This window comes from Chelonia mydas, chromosome 1, assembly GCF_015237465.2.
Source record: "Chelonia mydas isolate rCheMyd1 chromosome 1, rCheMyd1.pri.v2, whole genome shotgun sequence".
Classification (NCBI taxonomy): Eukaryota; Metazoa; Chordata; order Testudines; family Cheloniidae; genus Chelonia; species Chelonia mydas.
Window position 1 is genome coordinate 180,915,417 of NC_057849.1, and position 21,335 is coordinate 180,936,751.

The 21,335-nt window shown below is 41.7% G+C and overlaps 1 protein-coding gene across 2 annotated transcripts in view; it reads right to left on the reverse strand.

The window, feature by feature from the left end:
- VGLL3 (vestigial like family member 3) overlaps window positions 1-18,992 on the reverse strand; it is a 40,110-nt gene extending 21,118 nt beyond the window's left edge. The window contains exons 1-2 of one of the 2 annotated variants that reach the window (XR_006288005.1): window positions 18,508-18,974; window positions 3,229-3,484 (exon numbers count right to left, since the gene is read on the reverse strand). Coding sequence is in view for 1 of the 2 variants with exons in the window: in XM_037906117.2 (XP_037762045.1) it covers window positions 3,229-3,484; window positions 18,508-18,624 (373 nt within the window). In the remaining variant the exon portion in view is untranslated. Of the gene's footprint in view, window positions 1-3,228; window positions 3,485-18,507 lie in introns of both variants that reach the window. The other variant, XM_037906117.2, reaches the window with a different exon arrangement.
- Window positions 18,993-21,335: the final 2,343 nt, after the last annotated feature.

Sequence of the window (21,335 nt, forward strand, 5' to 3'; positions counted from 1 at the left end):
TTTTTTCCTTCTTTCAAACTAGAATGCTGAGAGATTAGTTTGGGCATGACAAAAATCTATTTCATCCTAATTTACCTTGAAAAAACAAGTATGCTACTTATTTCTCTGACTATAATCTGCAGAACCAAAGAGCTCTTTTCACCATTCCACTGGGGCACCTTTACACTAGCTAGACTGGTGCAAAGGGGCCAGAAGGGATGCATACCCTCCTTTCCTCCCCCATCCATGGAATACTTTCAGGCAGAAGGATCTTTGCAACAGCACTGGTTACATGGGGTATTCTGTGTCAAAAGACAATATTGGATGAGGCATTTTTATGCTGGGCTATTCTGTACCCCTGCAAAGCCCCACAGGAGACATGGATAGAGCTGATCAGGAATTAGTTTTGAGATTTGAAAAAAAAAATCCGATTCTGCACTGGGACAAACTAAGACCTTTCAAAAATTTTATGAACTCCCCCTCCCAAAAAACCCAACAGACCGAAACACCCCAGAATATCCTATAGCCCAGTGGTCAGGGCTTTCACCTGGGAGGTAGGAGACCCAGGGTCCAGTCCCTGCTCCGTCTCATTTGGAGCATGGACTTAAACCCACAGTCTTCCACATCTCAGATGAGTGCCCTGACCACCAGGATTTCCTTAGTTCCGCTTCTCCGTCATTTGGAGCATGGACTTAAACCCACAGTCTTCCACATCTCAGATGAGTGCCCTGACCACCAGGATTTTGGCTATTCTGGGGCACGTGTCCCTCTGTTTCCCTCTCATCCTGGACTTGAGAAATCTTCCCAATTAAAGTTTTGTCAAAACTGACCCCTTTCAGCAAAAAGGTTCGGTGGGTTCGGTTTCAGTGAATTGGCATTTTTTGACACAAGAAGTTGGAAAATTCCTAACCAGCTCTAGTCCTGGAACCACAGAGAGGTGCTGGAGAAGGAGTGAAGAGCGTATGATGCCATAGATGTGACAGACTCTTCCCATCCAGCACGGAATATGTGAGGTCTGCATGTGGACAGATCTTTTCCTTTTCCCAGAGGTGTTCAAAAATCCTCTCTTTTATCAACCGTGAATTTCATTAATGCGCTGTTTGTTCCTTCTTCCAGATCATTAATTAAGATGTCAAACATGATTAGCCCAACGCATATCCCCCATGGCATCTCACTCACCCAACTTGATATGTAGCCATTTCTCACCACTGTTGGCTTACAGCCCTTCTGCTAATTTCAATACACCTCACAAGATTATTTCAATTATTTTTGAGTAAGGTTGTGAGAAACACTGTATAAAATGCTTTGTTTACCAAAATCCAAATATATTATATCTACTACTCTGTCTTCATCCACTAATCTTGTAATCCTATTAAAACAAGCAATCTAGTTTATCTGGCAAGATCTGCTCTTTATAAAACTCACACTGCTTATTTGTTCATCCTTTGACAGACACATACTTTACGTACTTATTTAGCCCACGTTACTATCGTATACAAACACCTCACAATCTCCATTGTATTTGTAACCCTTCTGCCAGGTGGAGCCAGCAGCAACCAGGGCTGTGTTCAATATCTAGGGGTTCCTTTTCAACAATACAACTGGCTCAAGCCCCCACCCAGTAACCTGGGAAAATTACACCCCACCCCGATTGCCTTTGAGAGGCAATATTTTCCCACTCGCAAGCACAGAGTCTGAATGTTGAAAAGAAACGTTTAATGAAAGGAGGGAAGTCACCAGACAATGAGGGAAAAATGCCACAAGCAGGATTCATAATCATAAAACGGTGAGCAGAACACCCACCCTAGAGTGCGTGGGGCAGTACCTTCCGCCTCATGTTCTTGAGTTCTACAAGCAAAAGTTCCTTTTCTGTGCCCCTCTCTGCTCCCTCACCATATTCTACTCATAGTGGTTGTCCTTGGTCAGTGAGGACCCAGGGTTCAGAGGTGCATCTGTGTGCATTCACCTCCCACCCAGGGAAGAAGGCACCTGCTTGCTCCACCATCTGAGCGCTTGCTCTGGCTGGCCGCCCTGCCAGCCGCACATTCCACTTCCGCCGGCCGACTGCTTGCTGCTCCTGCTGGCTGACTGTCAGTTACCTTCTGCTGCCACCTGCCTCTCTGCTGTGACCTCTGCAGGTCAGTCTCTTAGTGATGGTCAGCGCTTAGTGATTTTCAGCTTTTAGCAGGCTGGGCAGAAATGCTGTCCCATCACAAGTGATTTCAGCTCTCATTTAAGCACTTGAAATAACAAAGGCTCCTAATGAAGCCTATTTAGCTCTATCTTTGAACAGTGGGGAAGAACAAGTTAAACCAAACAAGGGACCCTTAGGGAGAATCCACACCTCCTGGCTGGGACACCTGTCACCATCCCTCTGACTTTCACAGGGTTCTGGCATTCAAGCCCTTTGCTTAGCAAGGTTCTTTCAGCTGAGGGTGACCCCCTCATTTGGGACAGGTTAAGCACAGTTCTGCTCCCTTTTATTCATATAATAAACACAACAACATTGATAACAGCATTTCACTATCCCTGCATTCAGTAATAAAGTGATTTGTAATGCCCAACACCACCAAAGTTGATCACTTTGAGCAACACCGCTCTATCTGCTGGATATCTAAGCAGAGTAGGTGTGTTCACGTAAATACAGTTTGCTCCTGAAGTTTCTCCCCCTCACAGCTAGCTATTAGGGGAGAGTTCATTCACACCCTGCTTACATATTTATGATCACAACACCTCAGCATGGAAGCACTGTACTATTATCTCCAATTTACAGATGGGGATCTGAGACACAGAGAGACCCAATGACCCTGTCCAGGGTCACACAGGAAGTCTGTGGCAGAGCAGGGAATTGAACCTGGGCCTCCTGAGTCCCTGGCTAGTGCCCTTTATCCTCTATGACCAATTTTTTCAAACTTTGGGGCTTAAAGTTATGCCTTAGATCTCACAGCAGTTCCTTCTGAAGCCACATTAGCTCCTTCCTGTTCCTCAAAGCCTTCAGTTGCCACACTGAATGCCAGGGGAATTTGAAAAGCCTACATCCTGTACATCTTTGATTCTAGCTCTCTGCCCTTCACTTCCAGCCATTCACCTCCAAGAAATTCCTTGCTGCTTCCACATACTCTGGAGCAAGGGCATATTTCCACCGCAAATAAATCAGCAAGATTCCAGCCATAATGCAGCATGTGTTGTCATAAAGCGTATTGATTGCTTAAGCTAGACAGCACGTAGTCAAACTATTGCTTCTCTTACCTCTCCACAGAGGGCTTAGCCCTGCTTTGTTTTTTGAAAGGGCAGTTTCTGGGTTGAAGCTGCTGGCTTGATTCAAAGCTCTTGAGAAGTGTTCGTCCACTACTGACCCAATGTCTCCCTGGAAGTAAGTGAAAAGGACACAGCGAGAGTTAAGGTATTCCATCTCAGCGGGCTGGTCTTTCTCATCCTCCTCCTGCTTGCTGGGAAGGGTCACCTCCAGGGACTCTTGCATCTTGTTGTAAACAGCTAACTTCTTCTGGGATTAAAAACAAAACAAAACAAGAAGATGCATCACTAGTGGCAGTTTATGGAAGCACAACACCCAGTTTCCTGAAAGGATATTACATATATTTAATATACACATTGCGTAATGTCTTAAGAGTAAAGCTGGTAGAAAAAAAAGGAACATTTTAATGAACATGTTCACAAAAAAGACTGTCCCTGTTTTTCATAGAAAGTTTTCAAAATTTTTCAACCAGCCCCACTTCAGAGTTTCCCGTTGCTCAAGCACTCATTAAAGTCCCAGTTCTCACAGGTACTGAGCAGCCACCACTCCAAGTAAAGTTAATGGGAGCTGCAGTACCTCAGCACCTCTGAAAAAACAAACATAATGCAGATGATAACAGCTCAATCCTGAAGTCTTTACTCATCTTCACTGCAATGAATAGGCCCCAAACACTGTAGGCATGGACCCTAACTTTACAGAAGAGTGGGCTACACACGGTATAATTTAAAACATTCACTTTAAATAGGTCACTTTAGAACAGATTTTGTCATACCCATTCCCTTATAAACACTACCTCACTTGACACATACTAGCACCATGGGATGCAATGGAACCTGTTGTAATAACTGGGCCAACAATCTAACTGTTGTTAAAAGTATATAGTATCAGGGGGTAGCCGTGTTAGTCTATATCCGCAAAAACGACAAGGAGTCCGGTTGCATCTTAAAGACTAACAGATTTATTTGAGCATAAGCTTTCATGGGTAAAATCCACTTCTTCAGATGCATGGAGTGAAAATTACAGATGCAGGCATTATATACTGACACATGAAGAGAAGGGAGTTACCACATAAGTGGAGAACCAGTGTTGACAGGGCCAATTCGATCAGGGTGGATGTAGTCCATTCCCAACAATAGATGAGGAGGTGTCAATTCCAGGAGAGGCAAAGATGCTTCTGTAATGGGCCAGCCACTCCCAGTCCCTATTCAAGCCCAAATTAATGGTGTTAAATTTGCAAATGAATGTTAGTTCTGCTGTTTCTCTTTGAAGTCTGTTTCTGAAGTTTTTTTGTTCAAGTATAGCTACTTTTAAATCTGTTGTAGAATGTCCAGGAAGACTGGAGTGTTTGCCTACTGGCTTTTGTATGTTACCATTCCTGATGTCCGATTTGTGTCCATTTATTCTTTTATGTAGGGACTGTCCGGTTTGGCCAATGTACATGGCAGAGGGTATGTAAACGTTCATGATATGTCACAATAACCTATAATAACAAATGTTGATGGGAAAAGGTACAAAAGGGAGACAGATCCACTAAATTAGTCTAAACAAAGGGCCTACTGACATAACTCAACGACTGTGTTAAAATCATGATTGGTAAACAGGAAAATGTAGGTCCGAAAAATCAGTGAACCAAAATTGGTGTGTTAGAAACTAGGCCTAACAGGTGGACAAAATAATGAGGGGATGGTCTTGTCCACCTGACACTTCCTTAAAAAAAAATTAGGAGAGGGGGAGAAGAGGAAAGAACAGACAGGGGCTGCTGGAAAGGGCATCAGCATCATGGCTGCCTCTCAATCAATTCCTGGGATCCCGGAACTTTGTCATCCTGATCCTGAGAAATGTCGTATGCAAACCAGGCTGGGGAGAGGGATCCAGATGACATCATCACCCTTACAAGCACCAGCTGAATCCCAAACACCACCTGACATGAAGCAGGATCAGACTTTAACAACAGCAGCTCCAGCCCTTTGCAACTAACTTCTTCTCTTTTGCCAAAAAAAGGACAGTTATTACCATCTTTGATATCATCTAAGAAACTATCAAACAAGCTTTTTCCTTCTAAAACTCTCTTCATCTAAAGCAAGAGAGAACAAAAGATGTTGTTAAAATGAAAAGACTTACTTAAAATTTTACATTTCAAATGTTTTAACTGTTTTTCCTTCTTTCCTGTATCTTTAATAAAATGTTAAAATGGTGAGTTTCCCACAGTAGTAAGCAGGCTGAGGTCTCTGTCTCCCAAACCCCGGAACTTGTTTAACACTGTTTAATGTAAGACAGCGACTGGATTATGCTAACAGTTTTGGCCCATTTATTACATCTAAATTAATACACAATTTTTGGTGCCCAATGTGGGTCTTTAAGGGTTTACAAGCTGGCACCTTAGCAAACAAGCAATTTTAACCAAAGTTTAAAATCTAAGTTTGCTTTAAAATTCTTAAATGTGTTGGGCTTGTTTGAGATAATAGTGAAAGCAGACCATTAATGATTTTGCTTTAAAAAAAAAGAAAAGAAAAGAAAAAAAGGAAAAGGGTTGACAATGGTTTTAAAGTTATTAATTTTAAAAAAAATCTTTAAACAAATAGTTTCTTTTTTGTTTTGTTTTAAAGTTCATGGTTTCTGTAATTAGTAATCATTTTAACAGTTTAATGAAAAAGTAATTTTTTTAAAAGAAGCAAAAAGTGGCAAAAATAAAGTGTTTTAAACTGCTGAAGTTGCTAATGCAGACTTTTACTGAAATAACCTTCTCGTTAACAAAATGCCAGCTTAGTTCAGGTCTGCTACTGAATTAGTTGTGAATTAAACCTCAAATCACCCTTCAAACAACAACTTAATAAGGTGTCAAAACATTTTGGGTATGCTACATCCTGGCTTTAAGGTTTTGCTTTTGCATTTTAGACAACCCTAGATGTAAAAGTGTCTGAAACACAGTGGTGTTTGATTTTTAAAATATAACAAATGAGTTTAACAGTGCATGTTAAACTATACTATCCTAATGTATGTAAGACCAAGGTTCCTACCCTTAGCTGAAGGTATGCAGTATATCTGATTTATTCTGATTTCACTACAGAAATGTAAATAGTTGTACCAATATGATTTTTCCATATTTGATAAAGTACTGCCAAGCCAATTTAAGTTCATGTAATGTTCATAGATTCATAGATATTTAGGTCAGAAGGGACCATTATGATCATCTAGTCTGACCTCCTGCACAACGCAGGCCACAGAATTTCACCCACCACTCCTACAAAAAAAACCTCACACCTATATCTGTGCTATTGAAGTCCTCAAATTGTAGTTTAAAGACCTCAAGGAGCAGAGAATCCTCCAGCAAGTGACCCGTGCCCCATGCTACAGAGGAAGGCGAAAAACCTCCAGGGCCTTCCAATCTGCCCTGGAGGAAAATTCCTTCCCGACCCCAAATATGGCGATCAGCTAAACCCTGAGCATATGGGCAAGATTCATCAGCCAGATACTACAGAAAATTCTTTCCCGGGTAACTTGGATCTTACCCCATCTAAAACCCATCACAGGCCATTGGGCCTATTTACCATGAATATTTAATTACCAAAACCATGTTATCCCATCATACCATCTCCTCCATAAACTTATCGAGTTTAATCTTAAAGCAAGATAGATCTTTTGCCCCCACTACTTCCCTCGGTTAAGAAAATTGAAAGTTTTATTTTGTTTTGTTTATAACTGAGTTTATGAGCAAACTTCCAATTATGGGAAGAAATGGTTCATAAAGGAGATGGATTATATTCTGTTAACTGGGCCTACAAATTCACTTTGTGAGTTCAACTATGAAAAGTAAGTGAAAGTTCATAAGATGTCAAAATAACCTGTAACATTTTCCCTGCTTGGGAAATAACTGTGGAAAATAAGAACAGCCATACTGGGTCAGACCAAAGGTCCATCTAGCCCAGTGGCCAATGCCAACTGCTTCAGAAGGAATAAACAAAACAGGTAACCATCAAGTGATCCATCACCTGTCGCCCATTCCCAGCTTCTGACAAACAGAGGCTAGGGAAACCATCCCTGCCCATCCTGGCTAATAGCCATTCATGGACCTATCCTCCATAAATGTATCTAGTTCTCTTTTGAACCCTATTATAGTCTTAGCCTTCACAACATCCTCTGGTAAAGAGTTCCACAGGTTGACTGTGAATTGTGTGAAGAAATCCTTCCTTTTGTTTGTTTTAAACCTGCTACCTATTGATTTCATCTGGGGACCCCAAGTTCTTGGGTTATGAGAAAGAGTAAACAACACTTCCTTATTTACTTTCTCCACACCAGTCATGATTTTACATACCTCTATCCTATCCTCCCTTTCCAAGCTGAAAAGTCCAAGTTTTATTAATCTCTCCTGATATGGAAGCTGTTCCATACCCCCCAATCATATTTGTTGCTTGTTGTTAAAATAGGCCAAGTTGTTTTAAGTGCAAGAAAACTAGACAGAGAAACCAAATTAGTCCAAACAAAAAAGGCCTAATGATAGGATTCAAGAATTCTGTTGAGGTTGGACTTAATACACAAGATGATACGGGTCCAGAAATTAATGGACCAATATTGGTGTGGCTCTAATTGGTGGACAAAATAATGAGGGGGTGAATTATGCCACCCACTTTTCCCCTTTACGGGGTTCTTAAGAGACACTTTGAAAGCAAAATCTACCTCATCTCATCCCAGCTCATCTTGACCCAACTCTGCTTCCCAGCTTGTCTCATCCCAACTCATCTCAGCTAACCTTCCTCCACCCCAAGACCAGATGGAAGTATTTCCTTCCCAAGAAGAAGGGATCTGGCCTTGCTCTTATTCAAGAAACTTTGTTTTTCACCTCTGAGTCCTGAGAGTCATCATATCATAATGACATCCAGTCCTCAGTCCATCAGTGAGGAGACTGAGTTGTCAGCACTGCAAAGGTACATGAGATCCTGTTCTCTCTCCCTTCCCTTTTGTGTTACTTTCTGCCCCAATGTTTTTTTCCCTCCTACGATCTCTCTCAATCTCTCAGCTTTTCACTGAATCCTGAAATCAACTATGCTGCATGCACTAACTATCACAGCAAGATGAGATGGCCCAGTCCTGTCTTGTCTGAGGAGAAAGGACCCAACCAGATGACATCCCTGACTGGCATCTGAGCCTGAGTCCAAGCAACAGGTGTCCTGGCCAACCTGAAAGATTAAAGCATCCATTCCTAACTGACCAGCCTCCCAGTGTTTCAAAAACATCAACAAAAACCGTATTTCCCCCATTAGTCTCTCTACCACCTTGTGTCTGACTGTTAAAAACAGAAGTGAATATTCTTTCACACATCAGGATTGAGAGTAAAATTAACGCTTCCTTTTCATCAAAGAAAGTTGTTAATGAAAATGAGAGATGCTTATATTTTCCCTCCAAAAGCAGAGAGACTTTAATACGTTTTTGTTACGTTTCTTTTGTGTAATCATTCAATTTCAGTTTCAATATAAATGTTTGTTTTGATTTCTTGGGTGCGGGGTTGTTTGATCAATCAACTCTCAACTTTAGAATGAATGCTTTGGGTGTTTGCCGAGAAACCGAGTAAACCAGGACCTCTGTAGAAAAAACCCTGAACCTATGTATCACTGTTTTAATGTTTGACAGTGAAAGAGTTCATAAGCCTTTTGGCCCCTGAGATCAATTCACAGACGACTTACAGAGTGAGGTACTACTACACATGAGTAAAGATGGCAGAATCTGACCTTCTTTGAGAAGTTTCATAGCACAAAGTATTGCCACCCCTAGTAGAGAAAACCTGTTTTCCTCCCTCCCTCAAGCCTGTGTTGCATTTTTCTTTACATAATAATTTGTAAAAAAAAAAAAAAAAGGGGCGGGGGGTAGCAAAAACAGTCAAGTCAGAAATAATTAAACAATTCTGGGAGAAAAAAAAAAAAAAAAACATTGACAAACCCCCAAACAATGAATATTGAAACTTTAACAAGCAAAAAAAGTCAGAAGCCTGTGAACAACTATTCCCAACTCTTTGCTCCCTCAAATCAAACCAAATGTCAAGATAAATGTGTGTGAAGATCAATTTGGCATGGAACATATTTTTCAGATGTTCCACTTTACAACAGGTTTCACAGGAAGCAAACTCACCACAACCAACAGGCTGCAGTGGCAACAGCTTGCAGCCAGCCAGCCATTTAAACAACCAACTCTACAAACAGACAAGATTCAGCAACACAGACATGACTGAAATGCACATGCACCAGTACTCAGTAGCTTCTTTTAAAAAGTAGAGCTTGACCCATCTATTATGATCTGCTTGGCAACATTTTAGCGCCATCAGTATCTTCTCATGGTTATGGCTATTACCTTTTCCTACAAATGTATTATTTATATAGCAAATTTTGGTTTCTAGATAGTTTATGAACTTCCTTCTGCAGAACCGCATACTAAATTGATTTTAATATTTTATATCATCGGAAGCTCTACTGCAATCTGCAAACTACAGAATCAGTTACATTTGGGATATTTAAAAAGACAGGGTTTAATTACTGTGAAATAAAGTAGAAACACAAGTATTACTTAAGTGATTACTAAAAAATGCATTTTATTTAAATCAATTCACTACAATCATCATAACCCAAATACTGCAAATGGAACTAACAAACCTATAAGCTTGACATCCACAATTTTATTAGAGAGTCAACATACTGCAGAACCCAGTCTTGGATTGTATCATTAAGGTAATACTTTAGTTAACTGAACACTGTAACAATGAAGTAATCTTTCAAATTCTGATGATGTTACACAAAATTCTATGGTAGATATAATAGCCATAGGTCACTTTATTTTATTTGTCATTCAGATGATCCTAAATGACTTTTGGAAATTCAATTCAAGCTAATAGAGAGCAAGTCTCACTGAGCAATTGCTTAGTGGAATATTGTTTATTTAGACATACGGTTAGAGGAACACACATTTCATACCAAGCCCCTTCCACATACACACAAACTGGGGGAGGAAAGACAAATGTGCAGAAGATAATAGCAAAACTCTGAATGGTTTCACTTTAAAAGTGAACTGCTTTACTTTAAAAGTGAAAACATAGCTAACTGTGTATTAAATTATGTCAGGCAATTTTTTTGAATGGAGGAGTTTTGGGCGATGACAACATAATATATATTATTAATGTTTTTTAAAATAAAAACCCTGAAAGAAATTTCATAAAATGATGTTCTCCTAATGTCTGATCTTGCAATTCTTACTCAGGAAAGACTTCCAATGAAGTTAATATTTTTGTGTAAGCAAGCACTGAAGGATCAGGCCTTAATACACTATATGGGGTTATAGAATTTACAATATATAGTACATATCTTGTACTTCATATATGTGAGAGTGCCATAACATTACACATACTCTAGAAGTGCAGAGGAACTCCAGTTCTCATTAAAAACCAGGCCAGAAGTGTGCGAGTTTTTATTGTTGTTTGTTTTAAACCAAGAGAGAAAGTTTTATAGATATCTAACAGATATTGATATATTAGGGTCTATATCAGACCCTAGGCCAGGAGTAGTCAAGAGGGAGACTGCAGGCCAAATCCAGACCACCAGATACTTTTGAACGGACCCTGAAATCTTTTTATTTACTTATTATTATCACTATGGTTTTTTTTTTAATTATTATTTTCTCTGGAGTCTGGACTTTGACTATACCTTGACCAAGAAATTTGGACTTTGACAAAAAATAATTGACTACCCCTGCCCTAGGCTATATGCCAGACCTTAATAAAGTATGTATAGAGCACTGTAGAAGTTGATATATATCATGGATATACCACATTTATTTACACTGCAAATGTACGAATACATGTGCATGCACACAATTAAGGTCAGGCTTGACAAAGCCCTGGCTGGGATGATTTAATTGGGGATTGGTCCTGCTTTGAGCAGGGGGTTGGACTAGATGACCTCCTGAGGTCCCTCCCAACTCTGATATTCTATGATTCTATGTAGACATACACTGTTTAATATAGCCTCTGGGTTGACTTAGTTATCAGGAAGGAAGTCTTTCAATGTTCCTATAAAGAGACTGGAGTTCAGGAAATTAAAACTTATCTCCCGAGTTGCTTCTTTGTGCAGGAATGTTCTGCTTACCACAGTCAAAGAATCTGATTTATTTTCCATTTCAATCTTCCTTTCTCCCCAACCCCCTCTAGTCCATGAGAGGAACTATTACAAGTTATTCTAAGCGGTTGTCTGATTGGTTTTAGCAAACACTGAATCTTTGGTATTTTTCCTCTCTTTTTAAGTCAGTAGTGCCGATTATTGACAAGTGTAAGCTTTTGGGCACAGATTAATGTGAAATGATTGACAGTCACAATTGATGATTCTTGCACAGATAAGAATAAGAGCTCTATGTTAAAATAAAATTTTCAGGATCTATGAATGATTCTGTTTACCATTATGAAAAGACTATTGAACAGGTTGCTTTTTTTTTTTTTAAAAGACATATGCAATTTTATGCCACAAGTGGAAAGCTCTGACAATCAAAATGCAAGTTACAGTCAATCCTCTCTTCACTAAATACAGCATACTATTGAATAAGAAGCTCTAATGAGATCACTTAATGGTGACATAATATCTCCCTTCTCAGAGGGCATTTCCTTTAACAGAAATCAAATTGTTCTCTCCCCCTTCAAACTTCTCTACCTGCCAGATTACTGGTGAGCTGCTTCTTTGGATGTGAGTAGTGATCTCTTCGTGAGCATTTATATTTGCATCAGTGCTATTTGAAATATATGCAAGATTCTTGACCATTGCCTGAGTTTGCCTACCCATATTTTTGCTTGTGTTGGTTAAGCTGCTGATAACGTAACCACAGTCTGTGCTAACCCAGTTTCACTTGCACATTTGTCATACCATCAGTTCTGCCACGTATTTAAGCAGCTGCAGATTGCACAATATCATCAGTAAAGTCTAAGACTGCTAGTCTTCTCTTTTAGATAGAGCCAAAAGCATGGCATTGTATGTGGAGTAATATGTATCAGATCCCATCCCACACAACACACTTTCCAATTATGTGCAGATTTCCGATATGCTCATGTACTAGTCATGACATCCTCCTTTCCATTTCCCTACCACCTCTAGCTTGTAAGCCTTCCTATCTGTTTTGAAGTTTTATAGTCTCTGGAAACCTATGTCTCTACATGTGCCAGAAGGCAGAATTAAAGCTCAGTTTAGCACACAGGACAAGGGTGGCCAATAAGGGAATTCAGTCTCTGCAGCAGCCTTCTATTAAGATTAGGTCATAGATAAGGAATCCAGCATGGCATTTAAGGTAGTGGGTCAAATCATTCATATGCCATTGGATCTTTGGACAAGTACAGCCACCTTTATTTTTGACATCTGTTCACAAGCAGGCCCGTCCTACAGGGAGAAAAAATAGGGTTCTTGATTTTTAGATCCTACTATGCCTAGTTAAAAAAAAAAAGTCTATAGCAAATCATTAGGGACAAGTGAGCCATAAAAAATATGAAGGTTCAGGTTGGATGAGCATTCAGAGTTTTGGATAAATATATACACTGATCAAGAAATCAAACTGAAATCGCTAAACTTTCTATTGGTGTAAATGGATAGAAAATCTTGTGCAAGAAGGCTGAGAAAACAGCACATAACCCCCTCGAAAGAAAAAGCCTGTCATTCTAGTAGAAGCCACCAAAAAGGAATTTTAGTAGCAAACTGTGGCACAACTCTGTGTAAAAGAGGCTCCTGTACATAAATTATAAAGCATTTAACAAAAAAGGGAAAAAGAGGACATTCTTAAATAATCAGACGCTAGCTAACTAGCTAGATTCCTTAATGCAGCTCTGGGCTACAAGTTAGTATTTGCAGGGTGCTTTGAAAATATAAAGCGCTAATTGTTATAATTACAAATGAACAAGTAAGGAGATGGAGCATATGCAGAATAGCTCGGCACAACAAAGTTAGTGTAATTTTTTCACCTGAACCTTTGGATTATCAGTCGCAGTGCAGAGGAAAGGGAACTGAGGCTGGCACAGTTAAAATGACCCTTTGTTAAACAGTGTATTGGGCTGGTGGCCATATAGTTTAATAAACTATTTCCCTGGAAAGATGTAGATACCTGAATTAAACAATATATACTTGGGGTTAATAAAGTTTCCACAGGGACATTGGGTGGGTCAGCAGATTGGGAATGGGATACTGAGCCTCCCTTCTTTAGGTCACTATCTTAAATCTGGTTTGAGATGGAACGAATGGAAGTAGGTATCATCTGACCATATGTTGGTGGCCCATGTCAAATGGAGAGGCTACAAAATTTAGATCACTCCAGTTCCCAAATAAACCAGTCATGGCCCACTCAACTATTGTCACCCTGGTTGGCAATCTCAGCTGATGAGGAAAGCAAGTGGAAGAGAAAGAAACCACCAATTCAGAGGATGAGAATAAGAGGGGGCATATACTTGATAAGTATAATTATTTATACTGAGTAGACCTGGGAAGAAACTCCTACTAGCAACAATAGCAGGAATACAGCATGCCAGCCCATATATACTGATGTTAATGGGATTGCATTGGGTGTAAATTATGGCAGGATTTGGCCAACTATATGTATAATGTGAACTTGACGGATGCTTTTAAAGATGACCCTTATGGGCTTGATCAAAAGCCCAATGAAGTTAATGGAAAGGCTCCCATTGGACTTGAATCAGGTCCTGAGGAAGCATTTTGATAAAAATGAGAAGACAGATTTTAATATCTTGAATATTGTGGAATTCTATAAGCATGGGTCCTGACTGCACATCAATAGGAGCAGTATATCCCTCATATAACACTATCACACATATACAGGTACAGTGTACTTTTCAACTCTTTGGTACTTTGGCAAGAGGAAAAAAGGAAAACTCAATATGCAAGCGGATGCTTAATCCAGGGTCACACCTCACTTTCACTTGTCCAACCTGGCACTTTGTGTGTGCGTATGTGCACACATGCATACCCCATCTATTTTCTTGGACGGATGCCCTGGACTTCAGCATTCCTACAGATCTAGGTAAAATTAAAAAATAAAACCCAAGGGTGTTAGGACCCAACTCCCACTGAATGTTAATGGCTGTTGGGTTCTAATCCCATTAAACTCTTTTTAAAATCCCATGCTAAATTAGTTTGCAATCAAGGGATTTTTTTGGCTACAGAATTGTGAAAAGCCAAGGCTCCAGAAATTCTGCATTGATTTTAGGTCATGCAGAATTTCAGATATAGAAATAAAGGGGCAGAAGGATTACTCTTAAAGGAGTGATGAATCGTTTACTTTAAAAAAAAAAAAAATTTACCCAAGACTTCACTTCTGCATGCAACAAGTACTTGATATTCCATAATTCTGAATCATGTGATTACTATAAAAGACGATGCCATTGCATTCTTGCCCCCTTTTTTAAAAATTACCTTCAAAATCCTTTCACAGCTAATAGGGCTGATGTGACAACAGTTAGTTGCATGCCAAAAGCACACTTGCCAACACACCTATACAATATCAATAAAAATAAGTGAGGATTATCTTTCCAAATAGTTATTATGGGTTAGATCTTCATCTTGTGTAAAACAGATTAGTTCCTCTTGCTGAGGAACTAGCTAGATCTATTAAAAGATGCAACCCAGATAGCAAAAACAAGTATAGAAACTTTTGTATGCAACACAGATTTTATTCCCCCAAAAATTCCTTCAAGATGCCTAAACTTCAGCAAAAGGAACACACCACCAAATCCCTGCAAAGAATCTGAAACTCCAAGGCCAAAAGGAATCCACTACAGATTAGTCTTCTTTATCATAAAATTGATTTTTTTTCAAATTGAGTACAAAACACAACAACAGTTGTGTAATGACATTGGAAAAAGTAGGTCGAGTTCTTGGAAATGTCAAGGATGAGCTCCCTCCACCTCATTAGCTCTGATACAGAGTTTTGTCTTTAAGATGTCCCATTAATGCACTTTTCAAAAAAAATATTCTTAATTCTGGTAAAGAAGAAAATTCTTTAAAATATTTCTTATCTTTACCAAGCACTTAGACGAGCATTACAAGATGATCACAAAAAGAGGAATAAAATCCCAGTGATAGTTACATTTATAAAGCATTAGGGAGTGTCAGGCAATCAAATTGCTTGATTGGGTGAATATCCCTGGCAATCTGATTTTGAAGAAACCTGTCTGTTTTGTGCAGTATGGAATACTGTCTGAACAACAATTTCGTCCACTGTGATTGCACAGATGGAAGAGAAACCTACTATATAGTTTTTGTGTTTTATTTTTAAGTGTTGGATTTCAGGGCACAACAACGTAAATTTATAAACTGCTCCAAACTTCACAGCTGTTAGAACGTCCAAAATTCCTGGTTCAGTGAGCTATAGAACTGCTCTACTTTCTAGTCCTACTGCCTGAATTTCAACAGTTCATAAGGAACCCTCTTATTCCAACAGAAGTAAGTGTGAACTATTTAATGGGATGAACTGATTAAAAACAAATAATTGATACAACTTTTGTAATAAACAGCATTTTTTTTATTTGCAGTAACCCATAAATTGTATTGGTTCAACTCTACGTTCTCTCATCTTGTATATTTAACACCATTCCTTTTATTGTTAAAGCAGTAAAAAAAGTTGACCCAACAACAATTCTCTTTATTAATAAAATAAGATTACTAGCAACTAAGCTTTCATTGTGGTGCTTCTGGGACATTTTATACTTGGTGGAACTTATAGTGGATGAGTAAACATCATATTCATATTTAAAACCTCTGATATCCTTAAATGCATAATGCAAGCTAATTTTTCTCTCTATCATTTGAAGACAATCACAATCTAAAGTGTGAAGCAGCAGGAACAGCCACATCAAACTGTAGTTTAGTTAAGGCTAATGACTGTTTAATGTATTTCCTTACAAAAAGTACTGTGCACATTATACCAAAAGCCTAAGAACAATGTAACCAAATCAGACAAAACCTAAAACCTCATTTTCAACCCTAATTTTATGCTTTTAGATCTTCCAGTCAAATGGAGCATTTTTATTTTCAGTACATATTTTTAAAGTTAACAAGTACGCTTACAGACACCAAGAAAAAATTTTAAAACTACAATTCCCAGACAAGTTAGATCCTTCCATTCTGCAAGCTCTGACCTAGATTTGAAAAATCAATTTGAAAGCATGTTGCAATGGATGAAAACACCAAACTTTCCTATTGCCCATGAACAACATGAGCAACCTGGAAAAGTCAGCTTTCGTATAATTTCTGCAAAAACTCTCTCACACACACACAACAATAAAAAGGAAACAATAACATTCAGTAGGAATTTTAATGTTTTTGTCCATATTTGTGTCTCCCAGGCAAGTTGATATTAGGGGTCACTTCCCATGTATGGAGAAAACAATCTTCATGGATAATAATGATAAAACCTTATGGAATGCAGCAACAACCAAAAAATGTATTCTCAGATGACTACGTTAGGGCCAAGTCAATATTAGTCCCACTTCACCCACGCACTGCATAGTCTAAAAATGCTGTCAGCCTGATAAGAATTTCCTGATTCAGATCACCAAGTTCAAGTGTAAAATTAGCTGATATTCCAAAAGAGCAAGGTTTTGTTCAAAAATTCCCCTTGTCCCCACTAACATTTTATGGACTTTAACAGCTACACCAGTTGAAAGCTGCATTGGAAAGTAAAGCTAGGTGGGCATAAAATTACATCCCTTTTTGTAAGCAAAATACAGATCCAGAAAACAGGAGGCTTCATATGAAGTAGTCTGTCCTATCCCTAAAACATCTTCAGCTATGTATCTGCATCAGGTGCCCCAGTAGAGATAGTGATTTTTGTAATCACAGGGTAGATTTGACAACTATCAAATACAAGTAGCCATTAACATTAAAACACAAAATACTCTATTTAAAGCAGCAGACCTTATGTGGGACGGGGCTTACTAGGGTGTGCCTGGAAACGAGAACAGGGGGCAAAGATTGGCTTCCTCCCACCTTTAAAATGAGACATAACTTTCTAGGCTTAAAAAAACCCGCCTCACTAGTTCCTAAAAGATGTCTCTTTGAAACACACCTGCCCAGGGCTGAATTTTTGTCAGGATTTGCCAGGGCTGAGCCCCGACACCTCTGGGCTTGCCCCCTCAATTATGAAAGTAAAAAAAAGAAATGTGTTTAGCTTGAGCCCAGGCACCTCTTTCATTACAAATTAAGCACCTACTTCACCTCCCCTCCCCTCAATGTTACAGCCGAGATATTCTGAAGAGAGACTTAAACGTCTCCGCTTGCTTGTCATGTATATGTCACACGTTGATATCTATGAGTGCCAAGTACATTCCCCGGGACTGGTGAAAACCTGCCAGCTAACTCACTCCTGCTCTCAAAGCCAGGGCAGCCTGCGGAGATTCTCTCACCAACCCGGAGCGAGTCCCTTTCCTTTCCAGATTGCCCCGATGTGTCCACTCTCAGCACAAGGTCTCGGTTCCGAGGGTCTCCGGAGGCAACCGACACGCCCTGCCTCCGTCCCCTCGGACTCAGCCCAAGCCCAAGCCCCGGGATCCGAGGGAAACTCACCCCAGGAGCCTGGCGCCTGCCGCTTCCTCCCTCCTGGTTGTCATCGCAGGTTGGCAACTTCCCCTCAGTGAGCTGACAGCAGGAGGTGGGGAAGCGCCCCCCACTGCCAGCCCCCGGGGCTTGGAGAGCTGCCCGCCGCGGGGATGGCAGACCCCGCTCGCTCATCTCGCAGCACCCATCCCAGAGTCAGCCCAGCCCAGCCGCGCTCCCTGGTCCTTTGCACGGTGCCCCCGCGCCAGAGGAATAACACCGGGAGCGGGGGCGCAGCGGACCGCAGAGAACAGCCCGGCAGCTACGCGGCGGTGCCACTCACGAGCCGACCAGCCCCGGCCAGGACACAGGCACAGGCGGTGCAGGGAGACTCCCCCCACGCACCAGCACCCCGTGCACCGAGACAGCCCGGCTGCATGGTCCACACACACAGCTGCAGGCGCGCCGCTCTGCCTCGGCCCCTCCAGGCAGGTGGGGCTCCGCAGGGAAGTCCCCGAGCGAGGCGCACTGACAGCGCGCGCCCAGACGGTGCCCCCTTTGGCTGGATTCCCCCCCGCTCCGACGGGGAGATCCCGCAGCGCCCCGGCTCCGGCTCCTCTGGCCCGAGGGAGTCCCACGCTGCCCCTCCCGACCCACGCCCGGGCGAGCGCTCCTCCCCGCTTCGCTCGGCCCGAGCCCCCGCGGAGAGCGGCGGCTCACCTGCTGGCTGGGCGCAGGAAGGGGGCAATACGCGGCTGCCGCCACCGGGCTTGGCAAATACTGGGGCGCCCCGCACGCCGCCGGGGAATGGTGCAGCACCACGTCGGAGCAGCTCATGGCAGCGGCCGCGGGGGCCGGGGAGCCGCCGGCGCGCTGCAGCTACTCCCTGCGCCGCCGCCCTGCGCGGCCCCCTGCCGCGGCTGCTGCTGGGCGCTGGGCTGGGCTCTCCCCGGGCAGGCGGCCGGCCAGAAGCGCGGAGCTCTGCAGAGAGGACGGAGGCGGCGGAGCCCTCATCTTCAGCCGCCCCCTGGGTCCCGCTCCGACCCTTATACAGGAGCCCGGCGGCGGGGCAGCTGGGGCAGCGGCGGCGCTGGGCGCATACCGGCGATGGCAGCAGCGGCGCAGCCCCGGGGAGCCGGAGCGGGGCACAGTGCCGCAGCCGCTTATTACCATACACACAATGAGCAGCCCCGGGGTCTGCCAATGGCCAGCGCCCAGCGCAGGAGGGGGAGAAGGAACCAAAGTCCCGAAACTCCGCCCCGCTGCCTCCGGGTTGGATCCAAGTTTGCTTCTGGACAGCGGGGCCGGAAGCTGAGTGGACCAGAAAGGGGGCGTGTCCTCGGAAAGGGTGGCCGGCCCCCTCTTCACTTTGTGGTCCTGTGAGATGCGGGGTACTTTTGGAGCCGCTGAAGCCTAAGAGACCCCACCAGAGGATGGCAGTGGCACCTGGAGGAGGACTGGAGCTAGCTGACAGGAGTCTTGCCCGCTGTCTGCAGAGAGACCCTAGCAGTGGGGCTACACCTCGGTAGTCAGGTGCTGTCTGCCTTTGGCCTGAACGTGATTTCTTAAAGGGAGGTTCAAAGATGGAGTATCTTAGCAAAGTATTTTTACCGTGCCTCCCCTGAAAAGTTTGGGCTCCATCCTGCAATGAGCTCATTTCCCTCTGGTCCCACTGGCAGCCAGTTCAGATGAGAGCATTGCTTCTCTCTCTGCACAAGTGAAGAGAGACCTCATAATTCACCACCTTGGTGGTCCATCAAAAATTGGTTACCTAGTAGAAGTGGGACACGGGATCTTTACATAAGTGAAGCTAAATTGCACTAGAAGCCTTTAGAACACTTTAAAGTAGTGTGAGGCATAAGGTAGCCAGATGAATGTGTCCCTTAGTCTAGGTTTCATTGTAGATTAGTTGTTTTACTGCATTTTCTTTTTACGTGAACCTTTCTTCTAATTGCACTTGTTATTCTTTGGTTGGGAGGAGGGGGGCAGAAGAGGGGCTACTTTGAAGGGTTTCTTTTAGTTTCATAGTCATGTATACCAAGGCTCCTCCAGAAGCATTGGAATAATTTATAGTGAGCGATGTTGGGGGGGCAGGGGTTTGATTTTTTAAAAATGTCTCAATATAACACTCTCAAATCCTTCGCGCCTAGAAGGAGAAACTCTTTAAACTGCCTGAAAATGAATCTAGAATGAGTGAGACTCCCACCAACTGAACAGGAGTTGTCAGGCCATAGATGTATCTGCCAGACAGAGAACAAGGTAAGGAGTGACTGAGATGCACTGAGTTATTGTTCTTTGCTGTGCCTGCTAATGATAACGTCCCAGATGCTGCAAACACTTACATATGTGCTTACATTTATGCATGTGAGTAGTCCCATTCAGTTCTTATCACTTGACTGCAATGGGACTATTAACATGGACAAAGGTTAGAAGGTGCATAAAAGTGTTTGCAGGACTGGGGTCACCATACTCAGATTCTGGTTCACAGATATGGAAATTTTCTCAAATTAGATTTGACTTTTATTTTGGACAGGAGTGACCTACAGACTCGAGGGAGTTATATATTTTTAAATAGTTCATTTGTTGGTCATAAAACTTAATTTCCCCCCCTCCACAGTAGTTTTCACAATTTCTACATCTCATTAAAGGGGCTCTGCTGAGTGCTAACCTTGAAGACTAATCAGAAGCTTCAGCTAAGGCAGAATGCAGCTCCTCACCTTTCAGATAAAGTGAGAGCGAACAGTACTTATCTACATTAAATCTTAAGGAGGATGGTGGTGTTTATACAGTGTCTATAGATTGCTAGGTTTGTGAAGAAGATATTCTGGTTCTCAAAGCAGAACTGGACCAAAATAAAAAATGATATAATTTACTATACCAAGGGAAGATATATTTTAGCATAGTACAGTAATTTAGTGATTTCTAAATGTAGTGCATGCAGGAGGCTTATAGAAGAAAGTAAAACACATGTACTATTTTTCAAGATGCCAAAATGCTCAAATATTCAGTTATTGCATATTCCATATTGTTTTTGACCGAATCATTTCAGTTCCATGAGGTTCTTTTAAGGTGAAAAACAGTGACATGATGCCTCCTGTCAAATAGCAGAATGGAACCATTAGCAGGCAGATGTTTGACATGATGAATCATGTCAAATCAGCAGCATCAAACCATTAATGAAAATAATTTAGCCATGATACAGTGTATCAAATCTGTAGCATGGGGATATGCACTGGTTTTACACCAGTATTAACTTCTTTAACATAGAAAAGGATTTAAATGACAACCCATCAGTGATGTTGATTGATCTTTATCCTACCTTCTAGTTTTCTAAATTCATCAGGGCAGATTCATTCCCAGTGTAACTTCATTAAAGTCAGCTAAGGGCAACCCTAGGAAACACAAACCTGAAATCCCTGCTTCGGTACCAGATAAACTGGTTGAAACAACATTTAAACATTATAAAGCAATGTGATAGGACAAATCTGCACAGCTTCCATAAAGGTAAATCAGGTCTTTCATCTACTGCAATTCTTTGATGGCTACAA